The sequence below is a fragment of the Salmo trutta genome, chromosome 4, assembly GCF_901001165.1.
Source record: "Salmo trutta chromosome 4, fSalTru1.1, whole genome shotgun sequence".
Taxonomy (NCBI): Eukaryota; Metazoa; Chordata; class Actinopteri; order Salmoniformes; family Salmonidae; genus Salmo; species Salmo trutta.
Genome location: NC_042960.1, coordinates 21,312,995 through 21,336,384, shown reverse-complemented (window position 1 = coordinate 21,336,384; position 23,390 = coordinate 21,312,995). Strand labels below are relative to the sequence as shown.

The 23,390-nt window shown below is 41.2% G+C and overlaps 1 protein-coding gene across 2 annotated transcripts in view; it reads left to right on the top strand.

The window, feature by feature from the left end:
* The window catches only part of tmem131l (transmembrane 131 like), a 91,512-nt gene that overhangs the window by 13,295 nt on the left and 54,827 nt on the right, over positions 1-23,390 (top strand). For both annotated transcript variants that reach the window (XM_029750125.1, XM_029750124.1), the window contains exon 3: positions 7,591-7,631. In XM_029750125.1, the coding sequence (XP_029605985.1) occupies positions 7,591-7,631 (41 nt within the window). The remainder of the gene's footprint in view (positions 1-7,590; positions 7,632-23,390) is intronic.

Sequence of the window (23,390 nt, the reverse complement as noted above, 5' to 3'; positions counted from 1 at the left end):
GTAACTGTGGAAATAGTCAAGGGGTCTGAATACTTTCCGAATGTGCCGTATATCCTCAACACCGGCTTCGAGGGCATTGATCACTTTTATACAATGGGTTACCACATATTCAAATAATGATTGACATATTTTAATGAACATTTATTTTGATGAATTTATCAATACTACTTAATCCTTCGACAAGATATAGTCCCGACACATCTAAGGATGCTACACAAGCAGGCTGGTCGTTGGTTCGGTTGCCAGAGACGCGACCCAGTCATTCCGTCTTTTTGTTCTGTATCTATGGACTCGACCCAGTCGTTCGTTCTAATGTTCCATTGCCATACTGGCTGGCAACGTTGTTATCCCTTGCTTGTTAGCTAGCCAACTGTGGCTAACTTAGTCACGTCAAACAGTGCAACCAGAATAACAGTAGCTGGATTTGCAATTGTTTAACCTCTTAAATGTGGAGTCCCCATATTTGGGGAGCCTATTTTTCAATTCAGTCTGGTGTGTGAACGGTAGCCCCGATCTGCAGGGTGTCTGCGGAAAGCTGAGTATCTTGGCTATTGATCGGTGTGACTTACAACCATATATGGGCATACGAATATATAAGGCGGCAGGTAGCCTAGTGGTTAGCGTTGGGCCAGTAACAGAAAGGTTACTGGATCGAATCCCTGAGCTGACAAGGTAAAAATCTGTCGATTCTGCCCCTAAACAAGAAGGCAGTTTAACCCACTGTTCCCTGGTAGGCCAGGGAGTAAGAATTTGTAAGTAAGAATTTGTTCTTAATTGACTTGACTAGTTAAATAAAGGTTAAATTTAAAAAGGCCAGGCCGAGCTCATGACCTCACTTCAAGATGGCTGCTACCTACCTACCGGTTAGCGTTGTGAAGCATAAACAAAATAAACAAGGAATACGTTGATAAACACCGAAAGCCGGGCCTCCACAGATCATGAGGATATATTATTTGTCTGCTTGTGACCTACCGTTATTGATCACGTTTTCACCAAAAAGGTAAGCTTCGATTTGGTCTGTGTTTGAGCTATAGCTACATGGGGGTATCAAATTAATTCTTAGATTGGTAGGAACAAAACATTGGCAATAGGCTAGATATCTGATGTATAACTTAATGGTAACATCGAATGTCCACGTGTGATCATATTTTTGATGCGCAAAGATATAATTTTGCCTGCTTAGGCACCTTTGGCATCCATTCCACATGTGATTGGCTACTACGGCACCTTGACAGTCTTGTAGCCAATGAGAGGCTTTCCAGGGATATGCAGTTGACCTGGGTGGTACAAAGCAAGCCTTAGAACCTTTTTTTTTTATGTGTTATGTGAAGTATTTCTACCTGGCTCGGAGACGAGACGCACCAAACACGCTACATTACATTATCAGATTTCATTGCTTTTAATTTAATTGATTTAGCATAAAAGATGGCTTCTCGGGGGGGAACCTAAAAAGAAGGAACCTAAAAAGACAGTATACCGACCATAGAAGCTTTGAATAAAATACTGGAGTCGGACAAAGAGGATTCCGACTCGGCCGACGAAGATTGCTTTCTAGGGGGATTGGATCCATTTTAAGATCTGTAAGTCAATTATTTTCTTGACTTTATCTAATTTACTATATTGTTTTTTATAAGTTGTCTGCTTTTTGTGATTTGGATGTAGTTTACATTGGCCTATAACAAATAATTTCAATGTTATGTAATTCCAAAGTAGTTATTGTCTGTTTCATATTAGTTTGCTCTTCTAAGTTTCATCCTTGTAACTTTGGAGAGGCCACTTAACTCTCATGGCCATTGTTTATTTGTGATTCTCACCTCTCCCTTTGTCTCCAAAGTGTTACTGTTTCCATTTTGTGTGTGTGTGTGTTCTTCACAACTAATGTGAGTCACTGTCCAGATAAAGTTTAGGCTTGGTGTTTTTACTTTACAGTAATGTCATTTTGTAAATTTAGTCAACTGTAATTCTGTCTCACAACAATATCTCTTTATTTTATTCAGTGAAGGATGCAAATAATTTGGATGATAATGTTTGGGAGCCACCCCTCCCCAACAAGCTTCCCCTCCCCCAGCAAGCTTCCCCTCCCCCAGCAAGCTTCCCCTCCCCCAGCAAGCTTCCCCTCCCCAGCAAGCTTCCCCTCCCTCGCAAGCTTCCCCGCTGCTATGTCAATCACCCCGTCTGATGGTTCTACATCCATTTCTCAACAAAGGCCCCACTCCTCTTCAACCACCCCCCACTGCAGTTTCAATCACCCCTTCTGATGGTTCTACATCCACTTTCCATAGACCTCTTGAAAAATAAAATATGGGCTTGTGGCACCATTCGTCTTAACAGAATAGTTTTCTCCAAGACCAAGGTAAACGACATTACAAAGACAGCGGAGAGGGGGACAATACGTTGGATCAGGACTAACAAGCTGCTTTTTGTGAAATGGAAGGACACTAGGGAAGTAACCATGCTCACCACGCAGCGTAAGGCCATAGCGACCATGTCTCAATGAGGGTGAAAAATGCCAATGGGGCATGGGTGAGGAAAAAAGTCCCAGTTTCTCTGAAGGACTACAATTCCAATATGGGGGTGCCGACCTATCTGATGCTCTGATAGGCTACTACCAGGTCCTCCACAAGACCAGGAAGTGGTATAAGACTTTTTTTTTTTTTACCACTTTGTGGACATTCATACAGTAAATGCCAAAGCAAAAGGTCAAACCCCTCACACCCAGTTGGCCTTCCGAGAGCAGCTGGTGTTGGAAATGGCAGAATTGGGGGCCCAAAGCCACCTCACAACTGTTAGCAGTTCATGTTACTCTTCAATAACACAGACCCCAAAGCAAATCAGGTGGAGGAAAATGGGTTTATTCTTATTCAAAAAGGACAAATCATGTGGGGAGGTAGATGTTCATGCTCCCCTGTCCTCAGTGATTCTCCCCTGAGTGATGTATCTCCTGTGATTCTCTCCAGTGTACAAAGGGACAGGATGTAGTTTATAACCTAGCCTGTGGTTGACCAGTTAGAATTCCTTGCAATAAAACTGGGCCAATGGCCAAATAACAAGTATCCTATTTCAGGCTCACTATATAGACAAATTCCTCCCATGTCTCTGACCCGTTGCTCATTAATCCCCTATTACAGAAAAAACACTATTTCCATTGATCATTATTTCTATATTGACCTCTCATACTCTGCGTTGTGTAAGAAGATTTTGAAGATAAATACACAACCATCACAAGACCCCCCCCACTCAAGGTGAGTGCCACTATCCAACACACATGCCAAAAGACAAAAGGAAGAACTGCAAGCATTGCACAAAACATGGGGGAAAAAGGGTGAAATGCCAGATCTGTCAGAAATGCCAGTTCGCTTTTTGTTTCCTGGCAGAGAGGGACTGCTTCAGACTATCACGACATGCACAAGCTACGGTGAAAGTGAAATCTAATCATCTACACCTGGGATGTAAAATGAACACGAATGCCATTTGTAAATAATACAGCTTATTTCAGCTAATGTCACTTGTGTAACCAAGTTTGTTTGAAATACATTTTTGTATATTTTTTTGTTGTTGTATATCTGCTGCTTTTATTTTGTTTTTGTAAGTAGTTCATTTGTATGTAGGACCAATACATTGGATATGCCTAGGCTAAACGTTCAGGCACTTTGGAGAGGTTGAAAAAACACTTGAATATCCCCTGTATGTCCCCCAACACCACCACGATGCTTGAGAGAGGTTGGTGTTGTAGGGATTTAGTTTTTATAGTGAACAATCATTTTTAGGCACATCCAGTGAGCAAAAACAGTACAGTTACCACATTCTGACACTTTGGAGAGGCTGAATGTACCCTGGTTACTCCATACCACCACAATGTTTGAGTGAGGTTGATATGATAGAACTTGTGTTTTAATACTGAACAAACAGCATTTAGGGATTGCAAATATGTAATAGCACTGGGATTATCTAATTTACAGACATAATGCCAATTTGGAGAGATTTAGGGACACTACTAAAACATCTGCCCATTTCTTATAGTTAGGTCTATCAATCCCATTTTTTTCTGATGTTGTGGAAGCCATCTGTGTTTCCAGCTCTGGGCATCAATAATTCACTTATAGCTTGTCAATGAAAGGTGACTTACAAAATAAAAATAAATAAAAAAACGGTTATTTTGTGTGTGCTTGATCTTGTGTGTTCTGAATTATGTAACTCCTATCTATCTTCTGATCATTTCCTCATAATCTCCCAGATGTTGTGTTTCCAAATATACCAAGTTTTGGCATGTCAGAATCATGTAATTACAGATGAATAGCAGTTACTTTTGGGTATGTCTTATAGGTGGAAATCTACGTTTCGCCATTACATTTAAGAGGTTAAGCTGTTTTCTAGTGACATTTATTTGGATACATTGATAACAATGAGCTAATGAGGCGCGATTTCGCCTGGCATTGAAAATGTGCGCTCTTGTCAGGACACTGCTGTTCAGAGGAGCTAGCCAACAGCACCGCTAACACAATCGCTTCAAAAATTATGCCAGCTGATTCATGATTTTTACTGGCTGAGAAACGCTGCCTGCCTATCTGTCTCGTCCCGACACCTTCATTACTATGGGACAGCTGGAGATCAAATTTGGATATTGAAACAATGTTGCAAATGTTGGAGAGACCGACCGCAAGGATTATTTAAAATCTCCGATGTTGAAAACTAAATGTTAGTCTAAATGAAATAACGTCTATATGCTTTTTATAGTGGAGATCAAGTTCATAAATTGCCTGGCTGGGCTGATGAGACGGTGGATTGCGCAGTCAGATGGAACAGAGTAAATAGGCATTTTAATGTCATAGATTTAGCTGGTGGTAACTTGTGGAATAGACCCCGGCTGTGATGAGGTTTTAACCAATCAGGATTAGACCCACCCGTTGTACAATGCATGGCATTACATTTCATAACACTTTTCACAACACACTGTGTGCCCTCAGGCCACTACTCTACTACCACATATCTGCAATACACAATCCGTATGTACTTGTGTGTGCATGTACTTGTGAGTGCATGTGTTAGTATGTGTATGCGGATTGCCATGGGTGAACAGATTGCAAGTCAATAAATCTTAGTTCTCCATATGGTCGATATTAAAGGCAACTTCATTAAATATAATAGTCTTTTAAATTCAATATCGATGCACAATTTCTTCATAAAATGTCAAACGGGTGCAAAATGCACTTCGTGGAACAACCTATTATCTGTTGTAAGATCTTGTCTTAATGGGAAGGAAATACATCTGTTTTGTTTCCTTGATAGCGTTTATGCCTAAATGCTCTGATGTCCAAACTTTTTTTAAATTTTTTTTTTTTTACACGATAGATTGGCCTAGCCTAATCCGATTTAAAAAGTCTTAACTTCCATTGTAATTGTCGTAATATCTGTTGAAGATGAGTTAACTACGTCTGTCTCTTTGGCTTTGTTTAGATAGGCAGCCCAATTCAATTTTTTTCCACCAATTGGTGTTTTGACCAATCAACTCTGGAAAAAGATCTGACGAGAAAAGATCTGATGTGATTTAGACAAAAGACCAATTAGTGGAAAAAAAGCTCAGAATTGGGCTGCCTGTGTGAACACAGTCGAAGAAACGACAATAGATCACCATTTCCATGCTTTGTTAAATGTTTAAATTGAGTTTGATCTGAGCTATCTGATTGGCCAACAGTAGGCCTATAGGTGTACTTGATTTGCTCTCTGGGCCTGTCGAGTAGGCAGAGTTCTACCTTTTTTAAGACACATTTAAAAGGTTTAAAATGAGAACACTTTGGCTTCCCGGCGCTAGTGCTGCTGAATCAAGTGCACCTACCGTCAACAGCACAAAACTGGGGGGGGGGGGGGTATAGGAACGCAAGGCTTTATCGTTGGGTTTTTACATACATTTTTGGTGATTTGACTAGGAATGGCTTGGAGGTTGGTGATCACTGCTGTAAAGAATTAGATTCCCCCCCCCCTGGCAACAACAACACCTCCATTGTATAAAAGGGGGCTGCATGCACGAAGTTAGTACTGTACTTTAAAACCCACTATCCCCACACAGCCACTCTCCTCCGGTTGCACAAAAAAGCCAATGCACTGCTGAGAGCTCGCCATGGTGACTCGTGTCATGGGCCCCAGATTGTTCCTATGAAAGTGAGCTGTTCAATGGTAGCAACGAGTGCAGCTAACACTCCGGTTTACAAAGCTGTATGTCATTTTTTATCTCTGTGGCTCCTACATTTAAGTGATAATGCCAGAGAAGAGGATGTATTAGTAACACCAGCTTCGAGGGCATTATTTTTTATTATTTAACTAGGCAAGTCAGTTAAGAACAAATTCTTATTTACAATGATGGCCTACCCCGGCCAAACGCAGACGACGCTGGGCCAATTGTGCGCTGCCCTATCCCAATCACGGCCGGTTGTGATGCAGCCTGGATTTGAACCAGGTACTGCAGTGACGCCTCTTGCACAGAGATGCAGTGTCTTAGACCACTGCGCCAATGTCATACAACGGGTTACCAACATATTCAAATAATGATTGACAGAAAATGTTCCTTTTCAGAAAATGTTATTTTTATGAATTTATTCATACCACTTCAATCTTCCACAAGATGTAGTCCCAACAGAAATCTAGGGCTAAATGTTCCATTGCCATAATAGCTGGCAACATTATTATCCCTTGCTAGCTAGCCAACTATGGCTAACTTAGTCACGTCAAAATGTGCAGCCAGAATAACCGCAAAGTAGACACGTTTGTTTTAGCTGTTTTTTTTCATGATTTTGACTGGCTGAGATACGGTGCCTGCCTGTCTCGTCCGGACATGTTAGATCGAATTTGAATATTGAAACAATGTTGCAAATGTCGGGGAGACAGACAGCAAGGTTTATACAAATCTCCACTGTTGAAAATGTAAGGTTACTCTAAAAGAAATGTGAGATAATGTCTCGATGCTTTTTATAGTGGAGTTCAGCCCTGCCAATCAATTTATAAACTTGATGACAGTGGATTGCGCAGTCAGATGGAACGGAATAAATAGGAATTTTAACGTCGTATTTAGCCGGTGGTAACTTGTGGAATAGACACCGGCTGGGATGCGGTTTTAAACAATCAGCGTTCAAGATTACACCCACCCGTGTAAGAAGTACATAATGTACCCGTGCACCTGCTTTGAGCATCAGTGTTGTCACAATGGGCCACCATTCACCTTAGGAGCATTTAGAAAGATAGTCATTTTGTTGTTGCCTCTTTTTTTTTTTTTTTCATACGGCATTCCTGTTATCCAAAACAGAAATGTTATAAATGTACAAACTTAGATGGCAGCTAATTTGTTGATGCATTTGGGTTTATGTAAGCCTAACACTCTTGATTAATTATATTTGTCCATTGTTTATTCATTATCAAGTGCTGAAATCCTACTAATGATGCTCATCATATACTAATTTGCACTTTAATACAATGACTCAATATAGAAACTATTAGGCTGAACTGTAATTACAAGACAAATATACATTCTTTAACCTGCTATGTCTTTATGGAGGTTCAGTTGTTTTGTAATTTAGTTGTTTTGTTTGCTTGTCTACGTAGGTGGAAGAGCGCAGCAAAGACAGTCTTCCACTGGAAGAGAGGTAAGATCTTCTAATCCTTGATATCCCTTGGCGTCACGAAACCAACATTCTTGTTATGTTAGTCATTTGTTTCACTCACACCACGCCACACAACAACCATAGGTGAGGAAAATGGCAGATAAATAATATCTCACCATGATCCGAAAGGATTTGCTCTCTGAGTGGAGAGAAAAGGTAGAAACAGCCAAGTGTAGCTAAGTTAGAACTACGGAAACAAATCACTGCAGCAGTATGCAGTTTAATCGAAGCTTGGATTATGACAGGTGTGCATCTTTCAGATGAGAAACCAAAGTGGGCGAAAGACAGGAAAGTGGGGGGGTGTGCAGAGTGGAATAAGATTTGTGTCGTTAAATCAAGCATCATTTTGAATTGTCACACACATTCACATCCACTGTAATGTGTTGCCTACATGTATTCAGATGCATTTATAGTAACTAGACATCGGCCAGATGTCTAGATTAATGCCGGTGTGCAAAACCGATGTCAAAGCTGACGTGCATACCTTTATAACGTTACATGACGTAATGACGCCACATAAAATTTTGCGCTACACGTGCAACACAGCATTCCTAACCTAGCCCACAATGTCTACTGTGTGGATCGCGCAGTCATTTGAAAGAGTAAGAAAATTTCAGTGAGACAACTCAAAGGTGAAATCCATTAAACACCAAGATAATGGAATTCATTGCCCTTGACAGTCAACCGTTCTCTGTCGTGGGTGATGCTGGCTTTCGCCGACTGGTCGAGCACCTTTACACACTACCAAGTGCTCTATTTTTCAGATGTTGCCCTACCGGAGTTACACAGTAATAGCGTCACTGCTGTTAGCTTCACGACTGACATTTGGACCAGTGATATCAGCCCCATGAGCATGATGAGTCTGACAGCACAGTGGGTCGTCAAGGATTTCGTACTGAGAAAAGTCGTATTTCATTCTCATGAATGTGCTGGTTGTCATACCGCTGCTGCCATTTCAATGGCATTTGAGAACATGTTTGAAACTTGGAAACATGAACACACTAGCTAGCTCCATTCGAACAACTGACTCGGGAAATAAGCTCATCAACTGCGCCTGCAGCAGACGTGATACCCTCTGTCAAGGCATTGAAACGCCTGCTCAACAGGCATTCTCTTTATTGTGTCACCACCATGCTCGATGCTATGTACAAGGACCGCTACTTTGATGCAGAGAAGAAACGGGGCTTACGTGAAATGTTACATACACAGCTGGACAAGATGGAAACGGACACAGTGACAGTGCGCACCGAGGAAGAGAGGCCACGGACAGACAGCTGAAACTTCACTGCTTGACATGTACAATGAAATCCTGGTTGAGAATGAAATGACTGAACAAATGAACTACGAAACAGCACAGCAAGTAAGTGAAAGAAATAGGTTTTGATTGTTTTACTGGTAATGGGGACATGCGTAAATGCCAACAAAATAACTTTTTGGTCAGTGTGCGTGTGTGTGTAACCTTTATTTAACTAGGCAAGTCAGTTAAGAACAAATTCTTGTTTATAATGGCGGCCAAACCCGGACGACGCTGGGCCAATTGTGCGCCGCCCTATTTTATTATATATATATATATATATATATATATTTTTTTTTTTTCACCTTTATTTAACCAGGTAGGCAAGTTGAGAACAAGTTCTCATTTACAATTGCGACCTGGCCTATGGGACTCCCAATCACGGCCGGATGTGATACAGCGTGGATTCGAACCAGGAACTGTAGGGATGCCTCTTGCACTGAGATGCCGTGCCTTAGACCGCTGCATCCGTGTGTGTGTTAACTGTACTAGAATGCTTAAATGGCCGCTAGAATTTTAAATATCGGTTATCGGTATCGTTTTTTTTGCAAGGAGAATATCAGATATTGGTATCGGCCAAAAATGTAATATAGGTGCATCACTAATTTTATAGTGTGCATGTATTCCGATAAATTGTATGTATGTTGTGTGCATTTATTCATTGTGTATTGAAGTCTATGCCTAGTCTATATGTTTTAGATACTGGAGTTCCAGAGGGGATTCTAAGAGGGCCTTATTGGGGCCTTTTCAATATGGTGTGGTGTTTATGTTGGTATGAGTGTGGGGGGCGTGAACACGAGTGGGAGAGAGCGAAAGAGCGGCATGGTAATACATTCCAGACTAATTTTAGAACTCCTTTAAAGAAAATGCAGTCGAGGTCCATCTGACCAGAGTTTTTTGTTTCATTCCAGATAAGGAAAAGTCTCCTTTCTTAACGAATAGAACATTGATATGTAATACATCTTGGCGGCAGTTAAACGTGTTCTTGTTACATGAAAGACTGGAAGCATAGATGCCAATAGCTCATTTGAAGTGTTGACCCTGGTGCTGCGTTTAAGATAACAAAATGAACTGGTTTGGCAATGACTGAAGGAGTGAGGACATTCCACATTCATACTGTGAATATAGGCCTATTCTTTTGTGTTTTCTGGTTAGCCATAGCACTAGTGAACAGAGAATGACATTACAAGAGATGATAAGCCAGAACTGCGACTTCTTTTGCTATCAAATTTCTTTGATCTAACATATAGCTGGGACTGTCATGGCAGCCACTGCTGGCTAGCTGCGTGCTGCTGGTTAGTGTCAGCTTCTTCTAAAAGCCCCCTGACAGTCAAGAAACAGAGCCCTGAGTCTCCTGTGTGTACTCAACTTGTCTCTGTGGCACTGTAAGTGGCCCCAGTTGCTCGCTCACAAAGCCCTGAAGGGAATGATGTTTTGTATGGGAAGTTGGCATTTGATTTACTAGCTAACACGTAGCTAACCTAGCCTAGCCTACAACTTAGGCCGTTGCTAAAAATGTCCCCCAGTACAAACACACTGGGAAGGTGTGGAGTCCTTGGACAGGGCTAACATTCAACAACACTGAATTGAATACTAAACAGTGCTGTGCTCCTCAGCGCATTGGTAGCAAAATTTCACTTGATGACTTCCTACAATCTCCTTATCAGTAGCTATACGAGCTAACCGTGTGCTAGCAGGATGCACCATTTGATTTTAACTTCAAATAGCTGTTGATTGATTTCCTTAGGCACATTCCCTCCAGACCCAGTGTGGAAGTGTCTCTGAGCCCAGAGAAGTGATAGGAAAGCGGGGACAGGCAGGGCTGGTTGAATCCCCTCGACTTGGGGACCAGGGCTCCAGGGCCTCTTGTGCCTGGGTTATCGTACCTCTTGAAGCGAGCTGCCATCACTCTTCTCCCACCTTGAAAATAGGCTGGAGATAGGGGGAGCGAGTCTGGGCCAATGACCTCGCTGTTTGTGTGTGTCTCAGGGTTTCCGTTAACAAACAAATGCCTGGTTTTGCCCCCAAAAATTATAATGAAAAGCTGATAAATAAAATTGTTGCCTGCCAAAATGCCTGGGAGAAAAAAAAATCCCATTTTCAAGATATGCCCATCAATGAATAAAAAGTATTATCGGTCAATGTTTTTTAAATTGGCCTGTTTTTTTTGTTGTGTTGGATAAATAAGATAAATGATGACTATCACACGTGCACAGCATACAGAGCCTATTTTGAGCGGTATTTCTTCTGCAGTTCCTCAGTTTGTTGCTGCTGTAGTAAAAAACGTGCTTTTATAAGCCCGTTCATTGCGCGACAATTCTAAATGCAATCTCATGTTAACAGTTTTGGTGCACGATTAAAACAAGCTACTATTTTCTTCAACTGGTAATTGAAGTGCGCCTCCCATTCAAGTGCAAGCAACAGGCTATCAGTGCGTCTCCCGTCACTTTACAGTGTGATCTGGAAGCTGGAGGCAATATTCATTTTGAAAACCTGAATGTGAGTTTCAAGTTTGGGGAAGCTTACAAAATCATTATAACTGGTACGCAGAAAGGTAGGATTACCGTTCTGCGTACCAGTTATAATCATTATCATATACACATTTTTGTGGAACAGTTTCATTTCAATAATGACGTTTTTCCTTTCTCAAAATCATTGTCACGTGGTTCATCATAAATATCTGAATTAAAATGATATAAATCTCAACGTCAGCTTATGTGAGATCACCAGCCTCTGCCATGTGGACACATTGATACTAGGGATGCACCGATATGACATTTTTTGACCGATACCGACATCCGATATTTTCCTTGCCCCCCCCCAAAAGAAACGATACTAATAACCGATATTTAACATTTTAGCAGCCTTTAAAGCGTTCTAGTACAGTTAAATAGTTGACACACACTGACCCAAAAGTTATTTTGTTGGCATTTACGTATGTCCCCATTACCAGTAAAACCTATTTCTTTCACTTACTTGCTGTGCTGCTTCATTGTTCATTTGTTCAGTCTCAACCATGATTTCATCATACTCCATGTGTAACTCTGTGTTTTTGTATGTTGTCGAACTGCTTTGCTTTATCTTGGCCAGGTCGCAATTGTAAATGAGAACTTGTTCTCAACTTGCCTACCTGGTTAAATAAAGGTGAAATAAAAAATAAATAAAAAAATACATGTCAAGCAGTGAAGTTTCAGCTCTGTCTGTCTGTGGCGCCTCTTCCTCGGTGCGCACTGTCACTGTGTCCGTTTCCATCTTGTCCAGCTGTGTATGTAACATTTCACGTAAACCATGTTTCTTGTCTGCATTGAAGTAGCGGTCCTTGTACCTAGCATCGAGCATGGTGGCGACACAGTAATGAGGCTCTGACAGAATGCCACCGAATCACTTGTTCACAGCCTCTTGTAGAGTACTTTTGTAAGTTTTAACCCCACGGTCTGTGTCGGCAGTTTTGTTGAGCAGACGTTTCAATGCCATGACGGAGGGTATCACGTCTGCTGCAGACGCAGTTGATGAGCTTATTTCTTGAGTCAGTTGTTCGAATGGAGCGTGTTCATGTTTTCAAGTTTCAAACAAGTTCTCAAATGCCATTGAAATGGCAGCAGCGGTATGACAACCAGCACATTCTTGAACATGTTATACGGCTTTCCTCAGTACGAAATCCTCGTCGACCCATTGTGCTGTCAGACTCCGCATGCTCATGGGGTTGACATCGCTGGTCCAAATGTCAGTTGTGAAGCTAATAGCAGTGACGCCCATAGCAAGTAGCTCATGGATGTGCGTTCCAACAATACTGTGGAACTCCGGTAGGGCAACATCTGAATAATAGTTCTTGCTTGGTAGTGTGTACCGGGGCTCGAGGTGCTCGACCAGTCGGCGAAAGCCAACATCATCCACGACAGAACAGTTGATTGTCAAGGATAATGAATTCCATTCTTGGTGTTTAATGGATTTCACCTTTGAGTTGTCTCGCTGAAATGTTCTTACTCTTTTCAAATGACTGCACGACTTGAACTTGTTTAGTTGTTGGGATTGTGCGATTAGTATTTTTCTGCTTTTGTTCTGTGTAGCGCTGTATGTTTTGTGGCGTCATTACGTCATCTGCCTACGTTATATAGGTATGCACGTCAGCTTTGACATCGGTTTTGCACATCGGCGTTAAACTAGACATCTGGCCAATGCCGGTGTTGGCATTTTTAGCTAATATCGACTGATTCTGATTTGCATACCGATATATTGTGCATTCCTAAATAATATACCGTGATCCATTGGCGCCTAAAAGAATTGAGCACATGGAACTCATAGCGTATAGGCAAGTGCAGCAGTAGGCCTATAACTTCCATTTCTCTTTCACACCAAGGACTGGTTATTATCAAAGGGGAGATTGTTTGTGTTTTCAAATAGATTACTGTGAGGAACAATAGTTTTATATCATTTGCAATAGATGTAAAAACAAAATAAATAAAAATACTTTCCTACATTTACATGCAGCAAGCCAGGTACATCCATGCATGCTCAGATGCACGCACTCCCTCAACATTATCAGGACAGAAAAACCAGAGACATACTCACATGATTACTCCAAACAAAAGACAATAAAAAAATTGACAAATATCGTAAATGATGGTTATGAAATAAACCAAAACTTGTTTCTCACAAGTGTAGCAGGTTGTGAACTATGCAAACGGTAAATTACTAATTAATACACGCATTAACAGAAATGTACAATGCCTTCAGAAAGTATTCAGACCCCTTGGCTACTTCCACATTTTGTTACGTTACAACCTTTTTCTAAAATTGATTAAATATATTTTCCGCAGCAATCTACACAATACCCCATAATGACAAAATCAAAAACCGTATTTACATACGTTTTCAGACCCTTTGCTATGAAACTCGAAATTGAGCTCAGGTGCATCCTGTTTCCATTGATTATCCTTGATGTTTCTAAAACGTAATTGGTAAATTCAATTGATTTGACATGATTTGGAAAGGCACACACCTGTCTATATACTTCCCCACAGTTGACAGTGCATGTCAGAGTCAAGGGGTCTGAATACTTTCTGAATGCACTGTATTTAACCAAATTATGGGGATTAACGGTACATATACTACTGGTGCCATATATAATGGGTAATCGATTAAGAATTGAAGGGCAAACAGTTCACACAATAAATTAATGAATGCACAAAAATTGGCAGAAGGCAGTTCTGGAGTCGTCGCCTATATCTTCGCCCTTCTTGTCTCAACATTTGAAATTAAACTCAAGACACATTATCTTCACACATATTTTAGATGCTTTTCACTGACAGCCCCAACTCAATAATCAGTTAGGCCTATTGACACGCGCACTGCCCAAACTGTGGGCTTCCCAAATGGGCATAGGTTTTGAAAAATCCACAGCAATTTTTTTTGAGAAGCTAATGATCCTTGAAACCTCTGGCTAAATCATGTTTTTGAATGATTTTATATGCAGGAGTAATTGTATAATTTTGGCAAATTTAATTTCCATTTACTTTTCTATTTCCTGTTGGTTTTCATATCAACTTTCTTTCGTTGTCCAGAAGCCAAAGTCACAATCCTAGTCAAATTAGCAACCCATTCTAGTTATTGAATCTTTAGATTCCCCCTCTAAGTTTCTAACATATTTTCATCTAGATTTCTTTCATCTAGAGATTTCATGAAATTAAAATCTTCCCGGTCATATTGTCCTGCACCACATTTTCCTAACGGAAACCTTGGTGTATGTGTGTGCTTCTTTCTCTTGCTAGCTCTCTGTGTCACTTGCTACTGTGTTTGTGTGTGTGTCTACCTGTCTGTCAGCTGGTCCCATTCCCCTTGGCACTAACCCATATCGCTTACACCATACAGATCTGCAAACATTAAAAGTATAGGGATTGAGCTAGGAATGGCTGTGTGACACTTTCTCTGCTCTCTCCACTTCATTGTTATGTTGATAGTCCTCTTTCCTCCCATCCACTTCATTCAGTTAATGGAGTAGCATCCGTTGCTCAGAGACCGAGGGTCTTGACAATGAGTGGTCGTCGTAATCTTAATTCATCTCATTCTAATTCAGTGCTATCGTCTCCATGGCTTTGATCAACATTCTAGTGTACTTAGCTACATGTCGGTGCTCTAATCAGCGCGTAAAGCGTATACGCAATAAATGGAGTGAACCTGCAGGCAGCCATATAGCATGTGCTAGGTCAATCGTTCAATTCACCCTACAGGCATACATTGGGGACAGAGGACAATGTCAGTTTCTTCCCTTCTTGCCCCTTGGTCGGTATTGTCTGTACAGTCATACATAGCAGCACTGAGCAAAGCTCGAGAAGGAATGCAATAGTGGTAGCCCTCTTGTAAGACTATCTTGTAGGTGCATTGAATATGCCTGCCACCCACTGCTCCCTTGCAGTCTTACTTTCTTATTTCAATGAAAGCCACCCTTGGTTCAAAGCTGAACACCAAACTAAACTCCCACCCTGCTATCATCTCATAGCAGATGTGTTGTGTGTGTTGTGGGTAGTGCACTGTGGCTTTACAAGGCTCCAAAAGTACACACAGAGGCCTATCAGCCTGGTGCAGAGCTGACTTACACTAGACAGCACTCTCACGTTTAGGAAATAGAGCCTACACATAATTACAGCCATTTCTGACTGAAAAGTTGTTACTGAAATCCATAATTTGTTTAGGATAAACATTTCCTATTCTCTCAACCCTTGCGATCTTTAAGTGACACATATGCATCACATACACGTGACCAGTAGGGCCTGACCTATAGCATATCATAATCACATCAATAAATTGGTTATAACAAACTCTGAACACTGTAACACGTGACAGTAAAATAGTTGCAGAGGACGTGACAAACTCGAAATGAGGGAATGTTTACTGGTTGCTCAGGAGGTAAAGGGGAAGTCAGATGTCGAATAAATTTGATTAGTTGTGGAATATACTGGAGATATAGAAAAATAAATGTAAGGAGAAAGCGCTGCCTGCATATTGTGTGTGCCGAACAGGTGCTGTTAGATTACAATATAGTTTTTCTGACCGTTTGGAACAATGTAAACAACACTAATTATAAGCGTACCAGAGTCTGTAACGTTTTTTCTGTAAAGCTATTATTACAGCAAATACTAAAGAGTCACATTCATTCGTTAATACAATTTCCGAAATGGAACGGTTTAGGCCTTTTTGTTTATGCTAATTATTTAGTGCTCGCTTTATTTTATATTACTACTAAAATGCTTGATTGCATTTCAAATCATGAATGACTCGTATGCCGTGTGATGACATGAACGAATTAATGATTGATTGATTGATACAGTAGGCCTCAGTAAGTTACGGTATTAAGGCTAAACAGGATGTGCTCTTAGGCCTCCAGCTCAATGATGGCTATACAAGGCTGCTATACTAAAGCCTACTAATGATAATGACATTACTTATTATAATGATCATCATAATAATAACAATAAGATCAAGGAAAAAGGAGGGTTATTATAAATATAATTGTTCTATTTGGAACAGTGTAACAATACTAAGTAAATAATACCAGAAAGGCTAGTCCAGCCTTTATTACAGCATAGCAAAGATTAAAAGCAGCCAGATTTGTGAAATTGTTTATCCAGCGTGGTTTTGTGAGGCTTGGTGCTCACGGAATCAGTAGGCTATTAAACAAACACTCAAACAGGCAACAGAAGCAGGATCTGTCTTATTTCTATAGATATATATGGATGATTTATAAATCCAGGCACCTTTAAGTTAGGCTATTGATTTGATTATAGACCTAAGTTGGTTTCCTCTCTTCTCACTTTTCTTAGGTAATTAAGGCAAGGGCTGTATTCTCGTCTCCTAACTCGCTGCTGACTCCGCCGCATTGTTCTCAACACCAATATGCTGGTTAAATGTGTGCACATAGCAACCATGGTCTAGGAAAAGGCGGCAATTCAACAGCGCACTGATGCACTTCAGAACCGCGACAGCGACCACTATACAACGCGGGAGAAAGCGCATTTCTTATAAAATATCATTTTTATTTGTGTTGCACCGTTGTTCATACATAATGTAACCATATACAATTTCAGTAGTACAAGTCATAGAGTGATGGACTGTGCCATCCCCACGGCATCAGTCCACTCAGACTTTGCTACTGCTTGACTAAAATCTCTGATAGGCTGTTGGTTATCGACCAAACAATCGACCAGTCAACTAAATGGGGTCAGCCCTAACCCACATCCATCATTTTAGGTTCTGGGTAAAAAGAATTATAGAATGCATAGTCTCAGCTATTTTCCTACATTGCACATATTGCAATTGCCAGGAAGGTTTTAGTTTGTTAGCTAGTTTTGTTATTATTGAATGGTGGTTTTGACCAACTTTACCAACCTGTTGCATGTTGCTGGGTCAGCATCTGAGGGCCAGAGGTTTTCTGAAACAGGACCATTTAGACTTGTGTAAGAATATGTCGAAGCCTGCCGTTTTCTCTTCAGTTCTTCCTGATCAGGGCCTGGAGTTCATCCTGATCAGGTCATGTGGTCAGGGAAACCCCCTGGCTCTATGTAATACTCTACACAAGGTGGAGTGTAGTATGAACAGCTGACCAATTTTCTCGGCTGGTCCTCACCTCTCTCCCTTGAAGCATGTTTGACGGTTTAACTGGTACAAATAAGGTCACCGCTAATGTTTGCTGTAGTCAAGTTAGATCCAGAGATCAAATGATGACCAAACATAACTTATTTCTGCACTGTCTGTGGACAAAAACAAGGTCTGGGGCACACACCATGCTTGCTGAGAAGGGGCTGTGGTTTTGTGAAAATAAACACGCAGCTTCGTGCAAGGGTAGCTCTGCTCTCTCCTCCTTCAACAAACAGTAGACCTATATAAAGCCACCTGACTCTGTGTGTCTGAGAGTGAGTGAGGGAGCGTGCAGTGTCGTCATCCTAAAAGGTTTGCTTGTCTCCCCACCCAAGTTCACTTTCCCTGTGCACGCATCTCTTCCTCATTGACAAACAGAGCTGGGGTTAATGCTATCTGACAGGGTATGAACTAACTAGCGATTATGACTGTGGACGGACGGAGATAAGAGGTAGAGAGCAGCCCTTATGTAATGGAGAATAACAATGGCCTGACTCACATTGATTGGTGTTCTGGGCTCGACTTGAAGTACAGCCCTTACACTTCAAATGAAACAAGGGACATTTGGCAACTTGTTTTGTTTTCACTGCTTGTTGCACATGGTCAGGGAGGAAGCTCCAATATCTGTAGAGCAGTGTTTCTTATTGTGAATTGGTCACTCTGCTAGTTCCTTATTGTTTGTTGCTAAATACTGCTTTGAGTTTCAGCATATTGTTTTGTAGTCTTAGCCTATATTTGGTAGGCACCAGAAAATATTGAAAGGTTAATTTAGACGGGCCACAATGCAGACATTATTTATACTGAACCAAAATATAAACGCAATATGTAAAGTGTTGGTCCCATGTTTCGTGAGCTGAAATAAAAGATCACAGAAATGTTCCATACGCACAAAAAGCTTATTTCTCTAATTGTGTGAATTTAATGTTAATTACTCATACACAAGCCACCTCCCAGCATTGTTTCAGATAATTTGGCAATACGTCCTCCTGGCCTTACAACCGTAGACAATGTGTAAACATTGACAGCCCAGGACCTCCACATCCACCGCCTTCATCTGTGGGATCGTGTGAGACCAGCCACCCTGACCGTTGATGAAACTGATGAGTAATTCTGTTCGTAATAAAGCCCTTTTGTGTGGAAACCCATTCTGATTGGCTGGATTTGACTTCCCAGAGGGTAGGCCTATGCCCACCCATGCCTGCGCCCCTGCCCAGTCATGTGAAATCCATGGATTAGGGCCTAATGAATTTATTTCAAATGACTTATTTGCTTATATGAACTGTAACTCAGTAAAATCGTTGCATGTTGCGTTTAGATTTTTGTTCATTATAGTAACCACTTCTGTGGTATTGAAGATATCCGTATAGTTTAAATGCCCTCATCACAGTTTTTGTTTTACATTTGTTTGACCACCAAAGTGGAAATATTGTGGGAGGAAGTGATGCCATAGCCAGGAAGTGTGCCATAGTGTGGATTTCAGCTATTTCTCAACGATGTTGCTGCCTACTGTACTGTACATTTTAAGATTTTGTTATAGGCTGCTTAAGCCCTTATTCTCATCGACTTGGCATGTGGGGGTGGTGAATGTTTCACGTTGCATGGTGGCTTTCATCACGCACTCCACTCAACAAACTTTGTTCCTGACTGGGAACGCGATTTAAGCAACCTGTGTTAGAAATAATGTTGCGGTTATAGTTGATAAGAAGCAAATTTATAGTTGCATGTATGTTTCAATAGCGCACATGATTTCACACAAAGCTATTAACGTTAGCTAGCTAGCTACATTAGCATCTAAGATGGCAAGCTAACATTACCACCCGCCAATGAATAATGGTGCATGTTTCTCATTACAAAACGAATGACTGAACTCAGAATGCATCCCTATGTGTCCTACACATAGAATATCAGATTTCAGAGCGTGATGTCAGATGTCATATCTGAATGAGCGTGTGAGCAGCCAGCTGCATCCCCTAACCAGCCATTTGTCTACTTATCTGCTTCTCTCCAGACCCGGCGCCAGGATAAAGTGGCTAAGGGGGCACAATTTTTAGGGGGTTCTTGCATTGGAATTATGTTGAATGCTGCTGATATCACACTATACCACAATAAACATAAAGTTAAAATCCCTCTTGAGACAATTAATTGCTTTTGAAGTGACAGGTAGGCTACAGATTCCAAGCCAATCCCCACTGCACTTTATCAGCAGAATTGACAGCGCCCTACACACTATAGCAAGGCTGTTTTTGTAATGAATATAGGCTACAAGATTACAAACAGCCTATGTAAATGCAGCCGTACACACAGCTGTGTGTTACTAAAATAATGCAAACTAAATGCTGAAAGTAGTAGACTAGTTATTCATGCACGCAAACAAAAATACTGAAATAGCAGTTTGGCTTAGAATACCAACACAGCTGCGAATGCAAACAAATGAATGCGAATAGAACAGTGGTACCAAGTAGGCCTAGAAAACAAAATATCAGATGGATAAAGGCATGACAAAATCTATATTTCGGCTAGTTACATTAACAGTAAACAAATGTAGTAAACAAAAGCCGAATGGAGATCCAAAATATAGACCACAACCTACTACTGTGAGAAGCAGCCTGTCTTGCCAAACAGAGCTGTCTTGCCAAACAAAAAGACATGGAAAATCATGCCGCTCAGGAGTACAGCAACACGTTGTGATATGGCACAATACACTTCTATGGATTCAATTCAACCCACGTAATCAATTAAGCAATGCCAGCCTACCATAAACACGTTGCCAGAGTATTGAGATTGTTGAAATATGTATTATGTACTTGTTATTCTCTGAAAATGTGCAAATTATATGCAACGAAAAAAAGTCACCTTTTTGAAACCCTCAACGGTTTGCATCCCTGTAACTATCAGCATCCATCATTGCCTTACTATTAGGGCTGGGAATTGCCATGGATCTCACGATATTATCACAGTACGATATTATCACGATACTTAGGTGCCGATACGATATGTATTGCAGTTGTCAAGATTCGATAAATGGATTTTATTGCGATTTGACGTTCCAAACATATTGCTCGCCATATGTCTGCTGCAGAGGGACGAGAGAGCCATGAGAAAACAAGTTTTGATCAGTCATAGAAATAAGTGCTAAAAGATGGGGAACAGTCCTCCCGTGTGGCTCAGTTGGTAGAGCATGGTGCTTGCAACACCAGCGTTGTGGGTTCGAATCCCCCGAGGGACCAGTATGAAAAAGTACAAAAATGTATGTTAGTCGCTCTGGATAAGAGTGTCTGCTAAATGACTAAAATGGAAAAATCCTAAAACAATTGGTGTAGGTACAGCCAACTAGAGCAAAAATAATACTGCGATATTGTCAAAACGATACGATATGACGGGTCTCCAACAGGTTGATTGCCAAGCAACAGGTAGCTCGCCGTACAATTCTGAAAGTGCATGCAATTTTTATGCGTTCCACCCTAAACTGTCATAAACAAATCTCACAAGTATCAGACACCGTAAGCTCCCAGCAACTATCTAATCAACGCAGCTTTGACATTATCCCACGCCTGTTAGCCACTATTGGCTTAAAAAGTCAAACCTTACACAATGTCTGCCAATTACTTTCCAGCAATATTGCCCGTCTATGTGATGCGCGCATTTGTTTATCACTCCGTGTGATCTGATGGTGTTTTGGGTTGACAGAAATACTTTCCCCTAAACCTTATCAATGAAATGTTAACTGCAAATGAAGCTTACCTGGCAGAAGTATATCATGAGTAAGTATATCATCTGTATCTATTATTTGTTATTTGCAAACTTTGAAGTGAGCAGCAGCAGTACAGAACCATCACTAGACCGGCACATTAGACAGTAGTTTCCTCACTCGCTATATGCACAAATCCCCCCCCCCCCCCCCATTATTTTACCAGGTATATTGACAGAACATAGTTTATTATGTTCTCTTGTACACTTATTTGAAAGCTAGAATAAAATGAGTAGCTCATGACACGTTTACCATTTTACCTTTTTTTAAGTAGCTCTCATACTAGAAAAGGTTGGAGACCCCTGCAGTATATATTGTCAAAAATATGATCCCGATATGTACTGTAACTATTGACCTAATGTTTAGGCTAGGCCTGGTGTATGACACTGTTGTATACATTGCCAATTCAATTACACATGTGGCATTGGCAATGCCCATGAACTTTGAACTGTGAACTTCTGTCACCTCTGATCTATCTAGAGTGTGAACGATGATCTTAAGTAGTTTGAACATGATATATGAACATTAACTTGGGTATTAATTCACTCCACTCTGTATTCACTTCCTTTAGATGGTACAATGGTTGTCACAAATGACACCCTATTCCCTATGTAGTGCACTGCATTTGACCAGCACCCTAGGACTTCATTCTCTGTATTACTATGACTACTAACCTCAATGTGTGGTACCTTGGAGCATTTGGGCAGGTGATGACATCGCCCCCTTTTGCAGTTGGTTGTGTTTTTTTTCTCCCTGCTACAGCGAAGAGGGTATTGAAACTGTGTCAAGTCTCTGCATTTAGCATGCTGAGTCAGGCGCACGCACAGAGGCCCACGCACAGAAACACTTAGCACTGACGAACGCATCGATCACACCGACAGCGTCATTGCATTTTGATACACCAGAAGTACATTCATTCCCAACGGAACGCTGCGTTTGCCTTGCAGCATTGCGTTGCAGTGCGTTCTGTATGGTGCATATGTTGGATTTATCGAACGTGTGCATCAAACTATATGCATAGACGGCTTGACAGAAATGGTAACAGAAGGTGAATGTTGAACTTTTTGTTGCACACATATCCAGATAATGCTGTGTACCATTTTTCGCTCTAACGGTATCCGTGTGATCGAGGCGTAGGGGGAGTAAGATAAGCCCCCTTCCTCTCGCCCGACCCGAGAGTGAGATCATTCCGTGGCTAAATCAATCATGTCCAATTCATGCCAAACCAAGCAGAAACGCAGAAAAGAAAAGGAACCAATATTGCCATAAATAAGGGGGAAACAAAGACCATGCTTACTTTAAATGTAATGGATAGTGATTTAACTTTTTGAGCCGAGGAGTGATGGTAATGTTCTCTCATGAAAGGAATTGACCTGTGGCTTTCAGTGTGCTGAAGTAGTGTAATTTTAGCATTGGCATGAAAATGGTCGGTACGACTCAGAAGTTCTCCAATGGCGTTCTCTGCATAGCAGCTGTTGCTATGAGCCCATTATGCTAAAGCAATAACTGAATTGATAGGCCTCAACGTATAGAGAGCCGTATCAAACCCTTTTTTAGGATATGTGTGGGTGGGTAGTGTGTGTATGCGGCTTTGCGTGCAAGAGTCCCCTATTTCTGCCCGCTCGTCTCTCTCTCTCCCTCTCTCTCTCTCTCTCGCTCCCTATCTGCAATGACCCAGTGCAAGCTGGCGGATGAGCGCTGGGGAGTGCTAATTTTCACACCACCTGCCGTTCCTGCACCCACTCTCCTCTCTGCTCCTCTCCAGCGTCCCCGGAGCCAGCCAAGCCTCCTATTGCTCACCGTGACGCAGATAGACCCACCACCAGCAGCCCCTCAGTGAGGTATTTAGGCCCACTAGCCAGAGGTTAACCCTTCAAATCTCAGTACAAATTGAGATTTTAAGGGTTGAAAGTAAGGGTATAAAATAATTTATTTTGTTCTGCAGGTAGTTTTATGCTGAAGTATCAACATGATTGAAATATTTAAAAAAAAACATGGGTGCTTTCCAGTATAAATGGATTTCCGTTTGTTGTCAGTGGCCTATTAAGGCTATTCAACCTCAATATCT